The sequence below is a fragment of the Diabrotica virgifera genome, chromosome 5 (genome assembly GCF_917563875.1).
Source record: "Diabrotica virgifera virgifera chromosome 5, PGI_DIABVI_V3a".
In the NCBI taxonomy this organism is placed as follows: Eukaryota; Metazoa; Arthropoda; class Insecta; order Coleoptera; family Chrysomelidae; genus Diabrotica; species Diabrotica virgifera.
In genome coordinates, this window is record NC_065447.1 from 88591812 (window position 1) to 88610617 (window position 18806).

An 18806-nucleotide genomic window follows, 5' to 3' on the forward strand; every position below is an offset into this window, starting at 1 on the left:
ATCTATGATGCAAATCCAACAACCATATTATTCATGTAGCCTTTATTGCGACCAGAATACGACTACTTATTTGAGCTTTTTCTAGGAAAGTTTGATATAGATGCCTAGTTGTTGTCCACATTCACATTACTATCATACATTATTCCTACATCAGTTAAAATTGCCCTTCGTTTTTAGTTTAAATCTTTAAATAATATGCAGTAGAGTCCCGGTAATCCAAAATAATTGGGACCGAACCCATTTCGGATTACCGAATTTTTTGGATTAAACAAATTTTCTTAAAACACACTTTTAATAAGGAATAACGTAAATAAATACGCCTATCATTAAGTACAGCTGTTTACCTACTACCAAATGTTACCCTGCTGATACAGCCAATGGATCAGCACGTTTTGCAGCATGTGAAACAGTTATACAGAAAGCAGCTCTTGAGGCGACTAATCAGTGGTGAAGATAAATTACTGCCACTCTTAGAAAAACTCAAGAAAATAAAAATAAAAAAAACATCATTTACTGTGTATCAGAGGCTTGGGAATCTGTGAATGAGAAAGTCATAAGAAACTCCTAGAAAAACATTGACCAAGCCTTACTTACGAAGAATCCAGATCTAGAGGCTTAAGAAACCAATTTGTTAGTGTTAAGGGACCTTGTGCAAAATATTCCTGGCTGTGAAGAGGCGAACAATGATATAGAAGGATGGGTGCGAGCTGATGATGGTGGCCACGAGATATATGATGATCAGCAAATCATTGAAATGGTTACAGAAGAACCTTCAAAACCCTCTGATAAAAGTGATGGGGAAGAAGATGTCAACAGCGAACAGCGGGTAACCCACAGGGTGTTGCTCTACGTAGCGCTACGCTACGTAGAGCAACACCCCGCCGCCACGCCAGTGGATACCACCATTTTGAGACACTGGCGTAATTTAGCTTTGAGGGAGAGGAATTCTTCATTAAAGCAAAGAAATTTAAATGATTTAAAAAAAAAAAAAGAAAAATTTGAAAGGTTTATTACAGTTAAGTACTTGAAATAATATGTTATTGTTATTTTTAGATATATAAACTAGTGGTTCTTAGAGTACTATAACTGCATATTTTTCCCCAAACCCATTGCCAAATTCTGATTCGGACGGGATTAGCGGGACTCTACTGTATTTATTTTTTCCTTTGTTTTAATAATAAGCTGAAAGAATTATGGAAGTATTCTATTAATTATTTTATTATCTTGGATTTTCACTACCTTGCAAAATACACATTTAGCCAGCATTTAGCACCATGACATGACCTATGACCCTACTTTATGGTTCAATTAATCATAATTTGAAGATATGGTCTCAATTTGCTTTTTCAATTTCTATTCTGATTTGTCCTTCTCTTCTAATTGATTCATTAGAGCTGTGATTACATATATGTTTTTTAGTCTTAAGTTTTTTGAGACAGATGTTGTTAGCTAAGTACTTTGATATACCATGATGTTTGCAATTATGATTCGCCTTTTTATTTCCCTTGACTTATTATTATAGGAGTTAACCTATGATGTCCCTAGGTATATGAACTCTTGGACCGCTTCGAACTTTTGGTAATTGACAATTAGAGTTGCGTCAACATTTCCAGCTCTTTTGTTTGTGTGTCTTGCAACTATGCAAAAAAATTTAGTAGAACCTCTGACCAGAAAAAAATACATTAGGAAAGACAGAGATCGTAAAAATCTAAATTGGAAACAACGTCGAATCAAGACATATCGACAATATTTGAACAGTCCCAAATTTGCTGGCAATCTGACCAACAGAGTAGAAGAGATAATTTGTATGCCAAAAGAACGAAAAAAGAAATGGAGAAAGATGCCCAGGTTTAATTAACATTTTCCCGGTATGTGGTGCTCTATCTGGAGTGACCATTCATTCGCTAGCTTCTCGTGGGGCAAAAATGGGCAAGGAACCAACAAATAAAACAAAAATTAAGAGGAAGAACTCAGTCTCAATTGCCCGGAAACTATGAAACTGGATAAAAAGAAGATGCTGAAAAACTCAGGTAAATCGTGAAGGAGTACAAAAAAACTGAAAAATAGATACAGCTAGCGAGTATGAGCGGCGCAGCATGCTATAGCTTTGCTAGAAGCCACATACATTATGTGTATGAATAATTCCTTAAACATCCTTTTAGGTCCCAGTATGGAAAGTTTTATTCATAATCTAGGAGTTACATGCTCTGTTTTTTAAACGATGTGATTGCTAGCTATCCACAGATATAATCCCTTTAGTATTTGCATTTGATTTTTTCATGCTATTTTGCTTTGACAAAGAGGGAGTAATTTGGGTGCTCATGTTTTGCATTTTTCACTATCATCGCGTATTTATCCTACGTTCGTTGCTTTTGTTTGTTACTGTGTTAGGTCTATACTTATATACTAAGACCATCTTCTCTTTGGCCGTCCTTTTGGTCCTTTCCCCTGCAGCCTTTATGGTCCCATTTAATACTTCTTTTTGCATTTCTTCTATCAACTCATCTTGCTTTATGATAACGGCTTATTTTTTAGTTAGTTATGTCCAGATACCATTGATTAGTCGAAATGATTGCCACAATATATAATTTTAAAAAGTTATTCATCGTTACGTTTAGAAAGTACCTAAGTCTAGCAGTAAATGCATTCCAAACTGTTTAATACATTTATGATAATGCGTTCTTGTTTTTGCTTACATTTTTCAGGTGATTCGATAAGTTTATCCAATTTAATAATTTCCTTTTCTGTTTTAGTCTGGGGTTCACCGGACGCTAATTTCAAACTCGAAGCGGATAATGCAGAGAAGGCGAAAATCATCAGGCAACAGGCGAAGCGGGATAACGAAAACAAACCGCACATCAAGCGGCCCATGAACGCCTTCATGGTGTGGGCGAAAGACGAAAGGAGAAAGATCCTCAAGGCGTGTCCGGACATGCACAATTCCAACATATCTAAAATCCTCGGAGCGAGATGGAAGGCTATGTCGAATTCGGAAAAACAGCCTTATTACGAGGAACAGTCTAGACTGTCTAAATTGCATATGGAGAAGCATCCCGATTATAGGTATCGACCGAGGCCGAAGAGGACGTGTATTGTGGATGGTAAGACTTAAACTACTTTCTTTTTTGTAATACAGGAGCGTATAAGAAACGGTCATAACATTAGAGATATATTAATTACTTTAAATTAATCGGTTAATATTATTTTAGAACATTTCTAAATTTGCGAATTACATAAACCAGTTATTAATTATTTATACTGATACTACAACGATTTAATGCAGCCATACGTAATCATCGTCAGAATCTGTTTTTTTTTATATAATGTTTAGCCTCTAATTATTTTTTTGCATAAATATTTTTTATCTTGGGAGACTATTATTTGTTTTGAGGAATCTTTTATGTGCTATTATGTAAATTGGGTCTTCATCTTCTTCCTCAACTTTCCCCTTTTCAGGGGTCGCTGGGTCCTTACTCGTTTTCCACCATCCCGTAATATTTTCATTTCAGCTAGCTCTATATTCTTTTCCCGAATCTTCTTTATTGGCAACACTTCAACGCCGTACACTAACGTAGGTCTACAACTCTACACCTATGTACATGTCTCTTTTCTCTTCCTCTTTCACCCCCCTCCCCTTTTTGATCATTCGTTTCCAGTTAAACCAACCAACCTGTATCTTACGGGAAATTTCTGAATCTAATGTCCCATTTTTCGTTAGGTAGGAGCCAAGGTATTTAAATTTTAGTTTTTCTCCAACTACAACATCGACGCACTGAAAGATAATTCAATCTCTTTTTTTTTAAATTAAAGCTGAGCCAAACGATAACCAATACACAGTTTAATATAAAAACAGCAGGTGAAAAATATGATCAGCTAAAAAAGTGCTTACATGAAGTTGCATTCGAAGCGTTAGGGGAAAAATCCTCAAATAACACTGATCACCCTTGGTTTACAGATTCTTTAAAACCAAAGACGAGGGAAAAAAAGAAGCATATCAAAAATAGCTCAGTACCAATTGCTCAGAATCTCAGAAGACCAAAAAACCTATGCAAGAATAAGAATGGAAACAAAAAAGAAGTGATTAAAACCAAAGAAGATATGTGACTGAAGAAATGTAAAGAAATAGACACTCTTATGGGAGGAACAAAAAGCAGAGAAGCTTGGGGAGAACAATACCAAATACAAGACAAAACGTACAAGAAAGATGCTATATATCCCTTATAAATATAAACGAGTGGGAAACATACTTTAGAAACCTATTGCAAGAGAATAGACAGGAATATGTAACGCAAACCATCATCGCCCCAAACAACCTGGAACAACTAGAAGATATAACAGTTCAAGAACTAGAACTAACGTTAATAGAAATGAAAAACAATAAAGCTCCTGGTCCCGGAGGTATTCCAATTGAACTCATCAAGCACAGCACGACACTGGAAAAAGCACTTTTAGTTGAAATATTTAGCGGATGCCTTTCAGGCAATAGTGGCGTGCCCTCTGAGTGGAAAAACTCCATAACTACCCCTATATTCAAAAAGGGTGGTAGAAAAAATTGTAATAATTACAGAGGCATTAGTGTGACCAGCTCAGTTGGAAGACTGTACGGACGAATAATAAAGAAACGGATAGAAAAGGAGTGGCAAGATTCTGAAGAACAAAGTGGATTTAGGGCAGGTAAATCATGCACAGATAACATTTTCTGCATAAGGAAACTACTAGAAAAACGTTCTGCTAGAAATCTAGAAACTCACATGGTATTTGTAGACTTAAAACAAGCATACGATACCGTTCCCAGAGAAAAAATGTTTGAGGTATTACAAAAAACCACTTTAAATAGAAAATACATCCAAACAATAAAAGATCTTTAAGCTAATGCAATAACAGCTATTAAAATTGGAACGAAATTTCCAAACACCTTTGAAACTTCGAAAGGCCTTTTGCAGGGATGCTGTCTGTAGCCCACTTTATCTAAAATTTACCTTACACATGTGTTAAAATATTGGACTAGGAAATGCCAAACAATGGGGATACCAGTAGGAGATTCTTATTTGTATACGTTGCTATTTGCTGACGACCAAGTTGTGATTGCTGCTGATAAAGAAGACGCTAGTAACATGATTAGAAAATTGAAAGAGGAGTACCGAAAATGGGGTTTGGAAATTAGCATGGAGAAAACTGAATACCTTGTAGTCGGAGGTAATACTGAAGACTTAGAATAAGAAGGGGAATACATAAAAGGATGTGATGAATTTAAATATCTAGGTTCTATTTTTGACAAAAACTCCAGATGCGATCAAGATATAGAATATCGAATAAGTCAAGAAAGAAAAGCTATAAAACAGCTGAATGGCATTTGGTTGAGCACAGGACTGCAAAATTAGACAAAGAAAAAAATCTACGAAACTATAGTGGAAAGAATTGTCCTGTACAACTCGGAAGTGTGGGAAGTAAAAGACCGACAAAATAAAAGACTCAAGCTTTAGAAATGGACGCGCTTAGAAGAAGCTGGAGAATATCTAAACTACAGCATATCCCAAACGAAGAAATAAAAGAAAGAATTGAAGTAGAAAAGGATATTATAGACAGAATATAAAAAAAAGATTAATATGGTACGGACATGTCCAGAGAATGGGACCAACAAGATGGCCCAAGAAAATGATCCAGTATAATGACCTGAGAGAAGAAAAAGAGGCAGACCGAAGAGAACATGGATACAAGATGTAGAGAAAGCAATGAACAGTAGACAACTTAACGAGGAAGATATTCGTGACCGAAAATCATGGCGAATAGGATGTGGGAAACGGCGGATACTGTAGAACACCCGATATATCTAGTTTTTCTCTAAACAATTCTGTTCTTTTCAATCACATAGACTCCGTTTTCGACCTGCTAACATCAAGTTCATAGCCCTCTTCAATAGCCCTTCTCAAACCCTCCAATTTCTCCTTCAAAATTTTGTTGGTCTCCTCTACTAACACGATACCATCAGCATAGGGCATTGCCCAAGGAGCCCCTCTCTTATCATCTCTGTCAGTACATCTATAACAAGATTAAACAGTTAGGGACTCATGTCCTTCACGAGCCTTACGTACATCTTAGGAACCTATTTCTCACTCATACATCTCCAAAGATACGCCTCCTCAAAATTTATAAAACGTAGATGTAGCTGTCTTTTTCCTCGCGGTATTTCTCTATCAACTGTTAAGTAAATAAGGCATCTATTGTCGTCCTTCCAACGTCCTTCCTTCCTGTGGCATAAACCTAAACTGTTCTTCTACATCGATGTATCTCTCCTTAACCTTCGCTTCATAGTTCTTACAGTCCTGAATATCCCCTTCATCTTTATACAATGATACCATCACACTTTCTCCCCATGCATTGGATGACCTTTCTTCCTCATATATCCTAATCATTTGCCACAAAACATCAACCCCTCCGTCCCTATAGCCTTCCAAACTTTGACAGGTATTCCATCAGGTCCTACTACCTTACCATTCTTCATCCTATTTAACGCCTCGACAACCTTATCTTTCGCTATCCCCGGTATTACATTTTACATTCTCATTTGGGATCCCGCATCCTCTATATCACCTCTGGTGTTCTTCGTTCTTCGTTCTTATGCCATTTTTGCTTTATTTTAACATAGTTTTTAACACTCTTCCATCCGCACTCTTAGTACATGACACATGAGTAAGTCCTTTAATGACTTGTCCCTTGCTTTAGCAAATACTGTATAACCTTTTCATCCTTTCGGATGTGTCCAATTCTTCATACAGCTGTGCAGACGGTCTTTCCTTAGCAGCAGCTACAGTTCGCTTTGCTTCCCACTTTTCCAGCTCGTATATCTCCTTATCTTCCTTTCTTTTAGACATATACCTTTTTCTAGGTTCTTTCTTCACTCTAACCTTCTGCTGCAGTTTATCATTCCACCACCAAGTTTCTTTGTCCCTGAGAGGCAATTTACCAGATGATTTTCCTAGCATTTCCTCTTCCACTCGTACCACAACTTTGCTGTTAGCTTCCCACCTGTCAGTTACCGTATATTTTTCCTCAAGCTCTCCCAAAACTCTACTCTTAAACAGTCTTGCCAAAACCTTATCCTTTATCTTCCACCGCTTTAAGTTCTAGTGTCCTAATTTCTTTCCTTCCGCCTCACCTTTACGTCCATATCCATTTATAACTTTACAGTTGGTAACTTATTTTAGCTGGCTTCTTCTACACCGCACAAAATGTATCTTTATTTCCCTTCCCCCGCTACTATAGGTAACATACTGGTCTTAAGTCTTCATGAAGAACGTATTAATCACAGACAGATCCCATACCACTGTAAAGTTAATCACTATTTCTTTCATCATTTCTTATTCCCATCTTCAAGCCTCCCTATTCCCTATTACGTAAATTGGAGTATTTTTCGATATTTAATCTTATGCTAAAGCAGTAAATTATTGTAAGTATAATATAACTAAATTATGGTTTGGTTTCTAGGAAAGAAAATGCGAATATCAGAATACAAGATGCTGATGCGCCAACGCCGCCAAGAAATGCGGCAGCTCTGGTGTCGAGATTCCACTGACATGAACAACTTCATGCCTCCCAATCCAGATATGTCACCCGCCACATCGACGTCAGGTAGACCATCGGTATCTCCACCAATGGGAATACTAAACGGTGCTGGTCCCAGCTCGGATGCCAGTTATTACTATACACAGGACAGCACCTCACCCGAAGCCATGAACTTCTCTCAGGATTCTAGTATGGCTTATGATTCGTCACCTAGACATGGCAACGACTGAGCCTGGCTTTCTAGGGACAGATTCCCTAATTGGTATTAAGGTTCAACGTTAGAAAAATGTTTAGAAGATTTTGTGAGGCAGCATTTAACCAATTTTAGTATTTTGAAGACAGTATGTAGCACTAGTTTTTGCTTGCGAATATGAAATTTGGTTAAAGGAATTCTCCTAAAGATTTTCCTAGTGTTTGTTTCGAATAAATGTCCATTTTAGGGCGTTTTTTGATTTGAAAAACCTTGTGGGTTTGTATTAATATTAATCGTATGTACATTTGATAAAGAGACACTCTAAGGCAAGATTCTCTTGTGCCATTTGTGAAAATAAAAAATAATGCCAAAAGACTTTATTCATACTTAAAATTTTTGGTGTTGTAACTTGTATTGTTATGTAGATATATTTAAGAATTTGACGTTATTTATTTATATCTAGTTATTCATTTTTGTTTTTTTTATTTTGTAAATTCTTGTAAAACTTTATAAATAGTTTTCTGCATTACATTGCCAGTTTTTTGTTAATATGTACCGGATCTCTCAACTGTAATTTTAATACTTGAGTTTTTAAAAGGTTTTCCATTATTTTGACAGATCAAATTTTTAAAAAATAGAAAATATACCTATGCCATACTACCGTGCCATTGTGAATTTTATAAATGCCACCTTAACTTTGGTAGGATTATTTTAAAAATGCAAGAATTAAAATATTTGAGACTTTAAACAATATTGTTATTTTTCCAAAATGATGACGAAACTTTTGAACTCAAGTGAGCAGTATTCTTTTCTCTATGCTGCATTTTAGTCTTCTAATTCCGAAATGATCTTGTAAAAAATTAGCTTTATTAGAATAATAAAATTGTATTATTTTTTAAGTAAACGATGTATGGTACAAACAAATTCTGGTAGTTAGAAGACTAAAATATTAAGAACAATTTGGAAAAAATTAAATTTTACAATCTTAGTATGGAACAATTGGTTAGTTTCTGTGCAATTTGAGAACTGTTAAAGCATATTATTGACAAAAAAATATTCTTACTATACTTTTCTATATAATTTTATATTTAGGTTGTCAAACCGATTTTTAAATTATTTAAAATTTAAATAAAAATAAATTTACTTAAAATTACCAAATTTTAATTTATTTTTAATTTTTCAAAAATTTTACTCAAAAAGATAAGTCCATGAAGATTTTCATGCCTACCAGTTCTAATAGTCTAAGAGCTAGTGAACCTTTTGACTAACGGTCGTCCTGTAAGGCTAGAAATTTGTAGAGTGATAATTCATAGCACACCAAAGCTAAAAACCATGACCTGGCAGGCCTAAGCGGTGCACGTGTATCTACCAGGTGAATCGAAAAGTGCAAATTTAGGGGGTAAAATAAACTTTCTCCTGTAAGGTTTAAATTTAAGTATGTGTTTGAGTAAGTCATTTAAAAGAAATGTGTAAAATGACAGGCGATTCTGAAGAGCATAAGACCTTGCCAGGCGAGGGGAAAGATTAGGGGTTTTTCCTAAATTTATTTTTTTTGCATCGAACAAATTTTTTTTAAGTTTTTTGAATCATTCCAAACAGAAAAGGTCTTTGGTGATTTTTCTCTTAAGTTAATAGTTTTTGTTATATAAGCGATTGAAAATTTTGAAAATTGCGAAATCGACCATTTTTAACCCCAAATCGGATATTTATCTAAAAATCTCAAAGTTGCCAAGGTAGGTAGATATTCTTTAAACATTGATTAATGAAATCCCAAAGAGTTTTTTGCAATACAATATCGGAAACCCCTTTGTTTTTTAATTGCTAATCAAGCGGACGCTTCACTGTAGTATAAGTGAGGACGTTTGAGTTGGCATAAATTCATTATCTCGAGAATTGGCAAATTTCAAGAGCAATCTTCAGACAGGTCGATTTTTATTTTTAAATTAGGACTTTTTGGCATATATACCGTGAAGTGGGGTGAGATTGATCAATTTTAACTTTATTTTATTTATATTTTAAACGTTTTTGTTACTGTTCTATATTTAAACATTTCACGTGTTTTATTAATATCTAAAGAGTAGTGATTTAACACTAGTTTTGTTTTAATTATTAAGAAAATCCACTTATCTCATAAAAAAAGGGTGATCAATCTTAGACCCGTGACTGGGGTGAGATTAATCATGATGATTTTATAGCATGAAACAGTAGTGCTTTTAAATAGAATATGATCAATCTTAACCCTGACTAATTCGGTCAGACAGTTTTTCGAATGTTTACAAAGGGGTGAGATTGATCATGCGGGGTGAGAATGATCACACTATTTTTATTGTACTATTCTTTATTTATACAAAAAAAACATATTTTAACAACTAAAAATGTAATTCAGAACAATTTATAAAAAAAAGAAAATTTGATTTAACATTCTTTTATATTAATTTCTCCGCGAAAATGATATTTTTGTATCCTATCAGAAATCGTCTCAAGTGTTGGATCTGGTAGTAAGGCAACTACTTCCTTGAAGGGAACAGTGGATATGTAATTTTAATTATTTTGAAAATCTTCCTCGATCCTGCTGATTTAAGGCCTTGAACTTCGATTTCTTCTCCTTCTAAAAATCCTTTTACCTGACAGACATAGGTAGATACTCTTCGGTAGATGCACAATTTTTTTCCGGTGTCATCTGAGACGTTGGACCCGTTGTAATTAAAAATATTTTCAACTGGAACATTTTCAATCGTTTGTTGTAAATTGTCAAAGTATTTTTTAATCAGGTCCGGAGATACTTTTGCTCGGCTTTTTTTAATATTAATTGCTAATCTTTTACCAGCAATAGGTACCTCCATGTCTCTTCAACAAACTATTTACCCAGTCAATTCCAGGAATATTCTCCTTAAATCTAGATGCACTTCTACCAGTTTTGTCCAAACAACTTTTGACGCACATTTTCAATTCCATTGCACTTAGAGGATATCCCTAATCTGCACACGTTAAAATGGCTACTTCTATAATGGCTACTTCTTCTTCATATTATGTGAATACAGATTGTCCACCTGTTTTATTAATCTTCCTTTCATGGTACTTGTTATTTAAAGTTCTGTAGGACAATTTGTATTTTTTTGCGGCTTTTCTTAGCGATAATCCATTTTCCAATACATCGTGCACCTGATTAACTTGTTCTTCATTAAAATTGCCATACGTTCTATTGCCTAATTGTCTTTTGTACGTTCTTCCCATTGTGATTGATATTCTTAAATCTGTGACAAAAATTATAAATTAATTTATGGAACGTACGTAACGTGGGGTTAGATTGATCACTTGATCAATGTCACCCCATTCAATATTATCCGCCATCTTAAAAAAGCAGGCGTTAGTTAAAATGCTAGATATTCTTTTTCTCATGATCATCTTTCAGTGCGTCACAGTTTTTCGATTTCTCTCTAACGCATTAAATTGTATGTGACAGAAAAAAAGGCACGTCTTTGAATACTTTGGTAATTATTCTAGTTCGGTGATTATTCTAGTTGTCGATAGATGGCGCCATAATCAAAAAAGAATTATTTATTAAATAAAATAATAATATTATCAATCTAATCTGTACAATTTATAAGACTATACAAATGAAAGAAAATACCATTTTATAAATGCAATAGACACAATTGATTTGGTTTTATTCCAAATTGAAAATAAAATTTGACAACTGTCAGATTTAACAAAAATGTCACGTTAGAATAAATATCATAAATGTGTATTATCACGGACTTACCTTTTTTTCTATAATTTGTGACGCACTGAAAAATGTTCATGAAAAGGAGAATACTTAAAATTATTATTACAGAACCATACAAAATAATTTTATAGCACTAGAAATAGCGAACTTACCTCTGTTCTTTCTCTACCATCAAAAGTACACAAACTATAAAAATAGGCCAAAAATTATGGCTAATTTCAAAGCCACAGAACTTCTTCCCAATGCCAATTACAAATTAACAACGACGCGAACTGATCATAGTCAAGATCCAAGAAATTAATAGTGCCACGCCCAGAAACAATTTTACATTGTTGCCGGTTGTATCTACGTATATGTGATACAACGACAAATGATCAATGTCACCCTGGGAGATCAATCTCACCCCATTTTACGGTATAATACTAGTGACGTCATCCATCTGAGCGTGATGACGTAATCGATGATTTTTTTAAATGAGAGTAGGGGTTGTGTGATAGCTCATTTGAAAGGTTATTTAATTCTCTATTCACTAATATAAACAATAACATAATTATTTATACAGGGTGTACAAAAAAATTTTTTTTATTAAATTAACTTTGATTAAATTTGACAAATAGAAGAAAAATTTTTTTTTGTACACCCTGTATAAATAATTATGTTAATGTTTATATTACTGAATAGAGAATTAAATAACCTTTCAAATGAGCTATCACACAACCCCTACTCTTATTTAAAAAAATAATCGATTACGTCATCACGCCCAGATGGATGACGTCACTAGTATTATATATATACCAAAAAGTCCTAATTCAAAAATAAAAATCGACCTGTCTGAGGATTTCTCTTCAAATTTGCCCATTCTCGAGATAATGAATTTATGCAAGCTCAAACGTCCTCAATTATACTACAGTGTAGCGCCCGCTTGATTAGCAATTAAAAAAACAAAGCGGTTTTCGATATTTTATTGCAAAAAACTCTTCGGGATTTCATCAATCAATGTTTAAGGAATATCTGCGTACCTTGCCAATATTGAAATTTTTAGATAAATGTCCGATTTGGGTTAAAAATGGCCGATTTCGCAATTTTCAAAATTTTCAATCGCTTATATAACAAAAACTATTAACTTAAGAGAAAAATAACTAAGGACCTTTTCTGTTTGGAATGATTCAAAAAGCATAAAAAAAATTTGTTCGATGCAAAAAGAATAATTTTAGGAAAAACCCCTAATCTTTCCCCTCGCCTGGCAAGGTCTTATGCTCTTCAGAATCGCCTGTCATTGTACACATTTCTTCTAAATGACTTACTCAAACACATACTTAAATTTAAACCTTACAGGAGAAAGTTTATTTTACCCCCTAAATTTGCACTTTTCGATTCACCTGGTAGATACACGTGCACCGCTGAGGCCTGCCAGGTCATGGTTTTTAGCTTTGGTGTGCTATGAATTATCACTCTACAAATTTTTAGCCTTACAGGACGACCGTTAGTCAAAAGGTTCACTAGCTCTTAGACTATAATGGGACGACTGACGAACTAATCAAAAACTAGAAGTGAAGTCTATCTCAAGTTTACCTCGATAAAATGAATATTTTTATTTCATTGCTGAGTTTCCCACTTTTTTGTTTATCTTTGATATTTTATATTCAGTGCAAAAAATGTGTCCGATATGGTTTCGGTGGAGTAGTCTCCAGTGCCCAGTCATCAGTCAGTCAGCTAGTAGATATACTTCGAAGTGTGTTATTTATTAGGTTCATGGTCCCAATCACATGCTAGTCAAAGAAATATTTCAAAATTGACTGTATACAATCACAAGGGTATGCGGCTTTGAATTGTTATAAGGGAAGTATAGTTAGTGGATGTAATTTTGAAAACGATTCACCAAAATCTGAAACCCTTCAACATTCAACATGAACTACTGAATAATTGCGTTATGCCTGTCATCATATATCCTGTTATCCGTATGTTCTCGTAGTTCTATGTAGATATTTTCATAGTTCAATATGCACTAGTCCACTGTTAGACATAGGCCTCTTTCAACTCTTGAGGTAGTAGTAGACAACACATGAGTAGTTATCTCAGCCCAACCGACATTCATGCCCTAAGTATTTATACCACCCAGTCTGCTCAATATCCTTAACATCAATAGCATTATTACGATTTAGCACCAGATCAGTAATTATATGTATCTTGCTCATGTTGATCTTTAATGTCCAAGGAAGCGTGATATAATTTGACCAACTTAATTATTTCGTTATCCATACGATCGGCTATAAGGATGATGTCGTCTAAGGTCTAAGAATCTTAAATGACTGAGCTTCTCTCCATTCATGTGGGTACCATATTTGTTCAGATCTGCCGTCTTATAACTATGTTCTAAATGTGTCGAGTAGGTTTGGTGATTTTATCCGTCCAGGATAGTTTTAATATCCTTTTATAACAGTACACTTTGTACACCTTGAATAATGCTCTTGACAAGATGCAACCTTGCCTGATTATATTTTCATAATTGTTTTTTTCTATTAGGTTTTCTTCTATTCTACCGTTGTTTTTTTATTAAAATAAAATAAGTAAGTACACATATTTCTTTTAATCCATATTTTTATCTTGAAAAATTTGTATAAAATAATATGTCTCACTCTGGCGAATGCTTTGTTGAGATTAATGAACATACCTACATAGATATACAAGACATATTGAGTATTTCCTGTGCCTCGTTCAAGTTTGGCATACAATATGTGATATAACTTTCAGAAACACTTTTAATGTAGGATTCATTAATCTTATGGTATATCGTACAAAACTATGGATATATCTTGATATACCTCAATTCCTTTGATTTATCTGTTATTTGAAATAAATGCAAAGTATGGGATACAACTAGGTACATATGGTTTTTACGGTAACAAGCAGTATGGCGTATGCTAAGGATAGCTCAGGTGTATAACTAAGTACTCTGATATTGAACTTGTGACAAAGTATTGTAAGCGAATGATTATCATATTTCCTATTCAAAAATGTTTTAAAACGTTTGAGAGTAAACTTGATGCCAAATGGATTCTGTTGAATTTGTAAATTTTGTATAAAACACTAGAAATGCTTTATTGTAGTTTTAGTACAATTGTTCACGGAATAATCAAGACAGTTCCATATTAAGTGCTTGATATCTTCCGATGAAATTTTTTAAGTGCAATGTATACTTACTTTTGTTTCTGAACTGTTGATGTTTATATATTTTAAAGTAAGAGCCAGTAATTTAAGTGACATTATTTATTTTCAACAGTTTTTTCTATTTAAACATTTGTACAGTCCCACTCGAACTATGCATCAATACAGTAAACAGGTTATTTTCCAGGTTGTTATTATTCGAAAAGTACGACTTTAATTCAAAACAGAATTTTTGTATAGTCTTTATGCACTTTAAATCGTAGGAAAAGCATTCGTTTAAACATTATTTTGCACTTCAATTATTTAAAATAATTTCATTTAATTAAACTTCTTATGCCCCATAAAAAGAGTCCTTCTAATTAAACAGCTACTGTACACAGTTAATGAACGTGAATATTTACAAAAACCTTTTCATTATTTTAGTAAATCAGTATTTTAAAAAAATTCTTCCTATACAGGGTGATTGATTAGTAGGGTAAAGCTCAATAGCTCCGCTATAGTAATAGATAGCAATAAAAGTTAATAACAAAAATTTTAGCCACCTTTGAGCTTCACATTACAAAATTAGTTAGAATGTTACAGGGTGTTCGATAACACAGTGGCAAACCAAACTTATGTTTTTTTTTAAATGGAACACCCTATATTTTATTTTATATTCGAAATCCTGTTAACTTATCACAAAAATATAAAGGTTTGTAATGTTATACAGGGTATTTACAAAGTTATAACCAATTTTGTATGAAAATCATAACAAGTTCAACTCCCTGTATAAATAAAAATAAGCACAACAGCAATGGTTTATTAATGCCATATTTTTTATTTATTGTCAAAATTTTTAAGAATTATTGATATTGGTAATTTTCTTTATATCAAATACAGGGTGAGTCAAAACGCAAGTACATTATTTTCTCAGTAATGTTAAATAGAACACTCTGTATTTTGTATTATTATTGAAAAGTAACATTAACGTACTTTAATTTTTATATAACATTACCTATGCCCAAATTTATTAGTTTTCGAGATATTTTCATTTTTCAGAGCAAATTATTTTAGGTGTTTAAATTTATCTAAATTTTAAGTAAGCCATGACTGAATTGACAATTGAAGATTACCGATTATCAATCCGGTAATCAATGTAACACTGTAGCAAATAAAGAAATAAAAATAATTTATTAGTAATACATTTTACAAACAAAAACACAACCACTACATGCAACATTTTTGAAACAATTAAAAACTATCTTTTTATGTAAATGCAACAAATGAAATAAACAAAGAAAATTAGCAATAAATTTTACAAAAAAACACACAAACACAAAATACAATATTTTGTGAAGACAATTAAACACTACTTTTGTATGTAAATGTAACAATGTAACAAATAAAGAACGAAACATAATTTATTAGTAACACATTTTGCAAACAAACATGTTTGAAAAAATTAGAAGCTACTTTTAATAAAATATTTTTAATATTTAATTACATAAGGTGTTCAAAATTATCTCCTAACACATTTATGTACGCCTAAAAACGATCATTGAATGAGCTACTTACTCTACGGAGCATTTGTAAATTAACACATCGAAATACATAGGTCTGGATCCCGCGTATGAAAAAAAAGTTGATTAATATCAAGCTGAAAATTTGTTAATAGCTTAATAGTGTCTAGTCGGACAAACTTTGATATATGGGAACACTGGAACAGGGAAAGTTTTAATTATGGAACAGGTTAAAAATTTGTAACGGTCAGACCACGAAAACGGTACATGTATTTTGTCCGACAGAACAGACTTAAACTCTTCGAACAGAGACGGGATCCAGACCTAACACTTTGTATTCTATTTTTCATCTCATCCCTTGTTGTTAGAGGTATTTTATAAACTTGATTATTAACGTAACCCAAAAAAAATCAGTCCAGTTTATTAAATTCTGGTGATTTGGGTGGCCACGCTACTGGTCCATTGAAAAATGAAAATATCTCGAAAACTAATAAATTTAGACATAGGAAATGTTATCTAAAAATTAAAGTACGGTAATGGTACTTTTCAATAGTGATATAAAATACAGGGTGTTCCATTTAAAATTACTGAGAAAATAATGTACTTGCGTTTTGACTCACCCTGTATTTGATATAAAGAAAATTAGCAATATCGACCATTCTTGAAAATTTTGACAATACGTTAAAAAATATGGCATTAATAAACCATTGTTGTTTTGCTTATTTTTATTTATACAGGGAGTTGAACTTGTTACGATTTTCATATAAAATTGGTTATAACTTTGTAAATACCCTGTATAACATAACAAACTTTTATATTTTTGTGATGGAAAAGTTAACAGTAACATTCTAACTAATTTTGTAATGTGAAGATCAAAGGTGGCTAAAATTTTTATTATTAATTTTTATTGCTATCTATTACTATAGCGAAGCTATTGAGCTTTACCCTACTAATCAATCACCCTGATAAAAGATATAAAATATTATTAAAATCCTTTCAAGGGCTACATCAATCACATAACGTTTGCGATATATAAAATATCATCATCAGTGCTAGAACTGGTTGATCACATACTGAGTCACCAAAAAAATACCAATAGGTATAAGCCTACTAAATGGTATAACAGTGTTTTAAATTTACATTGTTACCTAAAATTCCAAACGATGGATAAAATTGATAAAGATATGTCCCTTTATTCATCGCATGACTCCCCCATCACGTAGGTTGCTGAACAGATGGATTTGTCTTTACATTAGGAATATTAGATGGCAACTGACAGTAAGTTGCCATCCATCATTCCATGTCGTGCGGTGCCCAAGGGCCATATCTTTATCAAATTTATCCATCGTTTGGAATTTTAAGTAACAATGTAAACTTAACACACTTTTATACCATTTAAAGGGTTGGACACGCGCCAACTCGCAACTTTTAATGACAAAAATTTTCAAATTAACATGCACACCGGCCAATTCGTAACTTTTCTACTACCTGAACCTGCCAACTCGAAACTTTCTACAGATGAATTCGAAACCATTGATTAAATCGAATACCTCAGGTAGTTAGGTTAAAACGTACGAAATAAATTTAACAGTAACGGATTAAGCCAACACGGGCCCAATGGCAAATGTATACCTTTAATTAATGTTTATTGATAAACAAAGCTCCAATTATATTTTTCTTCAACTGATTTTAAAGCTATTTCGATAAACTAATCGGTAATTTTTTCAGTTTTTTGGTAAAATGTAACTTATACACGAAAATCCTTAAAATCGGCTTTTTTTCATTTAAATTGTCAATAAATAAATAAATTGAGAAAAAATTGGTCAGATTTACATACATTTTGTTATTCTATCCATATAGAAATTAAAACAATTGTTGCATATAGTAGTTACACTGACTGAGTGTCATAAAAACCGTGTATTGTTACTCATTTCTTTGGGCTATTTCACGAATAGTATAGCAAGATTTCTAAAACCTTGTTTAAATTGTTTTACATGCACTATAATGCGGTTATCTTAAATTTTGTTTTAAATGCTTTTCATCTTACTGGTAGACAAAAAATAGCAAAAATGTGCATTTTTGACATCAAATTGTTAATAACGAACATAAATGTTTGTTACTACTCAAGATATTAAAAAAAACTTACCTTCGGTATAACAGGTTGCCTTGCAACCAGATGCAGAACAGTACCATAAATGTTTTCCATTTTTTAGCACTTTCTTTAAGTGAAATTTAAAATTATTTACCACCAATAACTTACACCCACGTTCACTCATTACGAAATCTGTTACAAAAATTTCAGCCATTTTCAGAAAATTTATTTTGATTTTCTCTAGTAACTCTTCCAAGAGACAATATACAGGGTGTCCAGAAACTCTACCCACAAACGAAGACAGGAGATTCCTCAGATAATTTTAAGACAATTTAACCCAATTCACCTAGTCCGAAAATGCTTCCTAAGGGAGCTAGAACTCTTTGAAGATGGCGCCATGTAATTAGTTTTTCTTAAATACCTCCAGAACGCTTCTATTTAGAAAAACGAAAATTTGTATACATATTTACTTTCCAGAAATGAATCGATTCCATCCATTGCGAATTTGTAGTACCGTTCATAGGCGTCCGTTTTGGGTAGGGCAACGGTTATTTTATCGCATAACTT

The 18806-nt window shown here is 33.1% G+C and overlaps 1 protein-coding gene across 2 annotated transcripts in view; it reads left to right on the plus strand.

Moving 5' to 3' along the window:
* LOC114326854 (transcription factor SOX-13) overlaps window positions 1–9022 on the plus strand; it is a 576610-nt gene extending 567588 nt beyond the window's left edge. For both annotated transcript variants that reach the window (XM_028275310.2, XM_050651483.1), the window contains exons 6-7: window positions 2754–3101; window positions 7486–9022. In XM_028275310.2, the coding sequence (XP_028131111.2) occupies window positions 2754–3101; window positions 7486–7793 (656 nt within the window). In that variant the 3' untranslated portion in view covers window positions 7794–9022. The remainder of the gene's footprint in view (window positions 1–2753; window positions 3102–7485) is intronic.
* Window positions 9023–18806: the final 9784 nt, after the last annotated feature.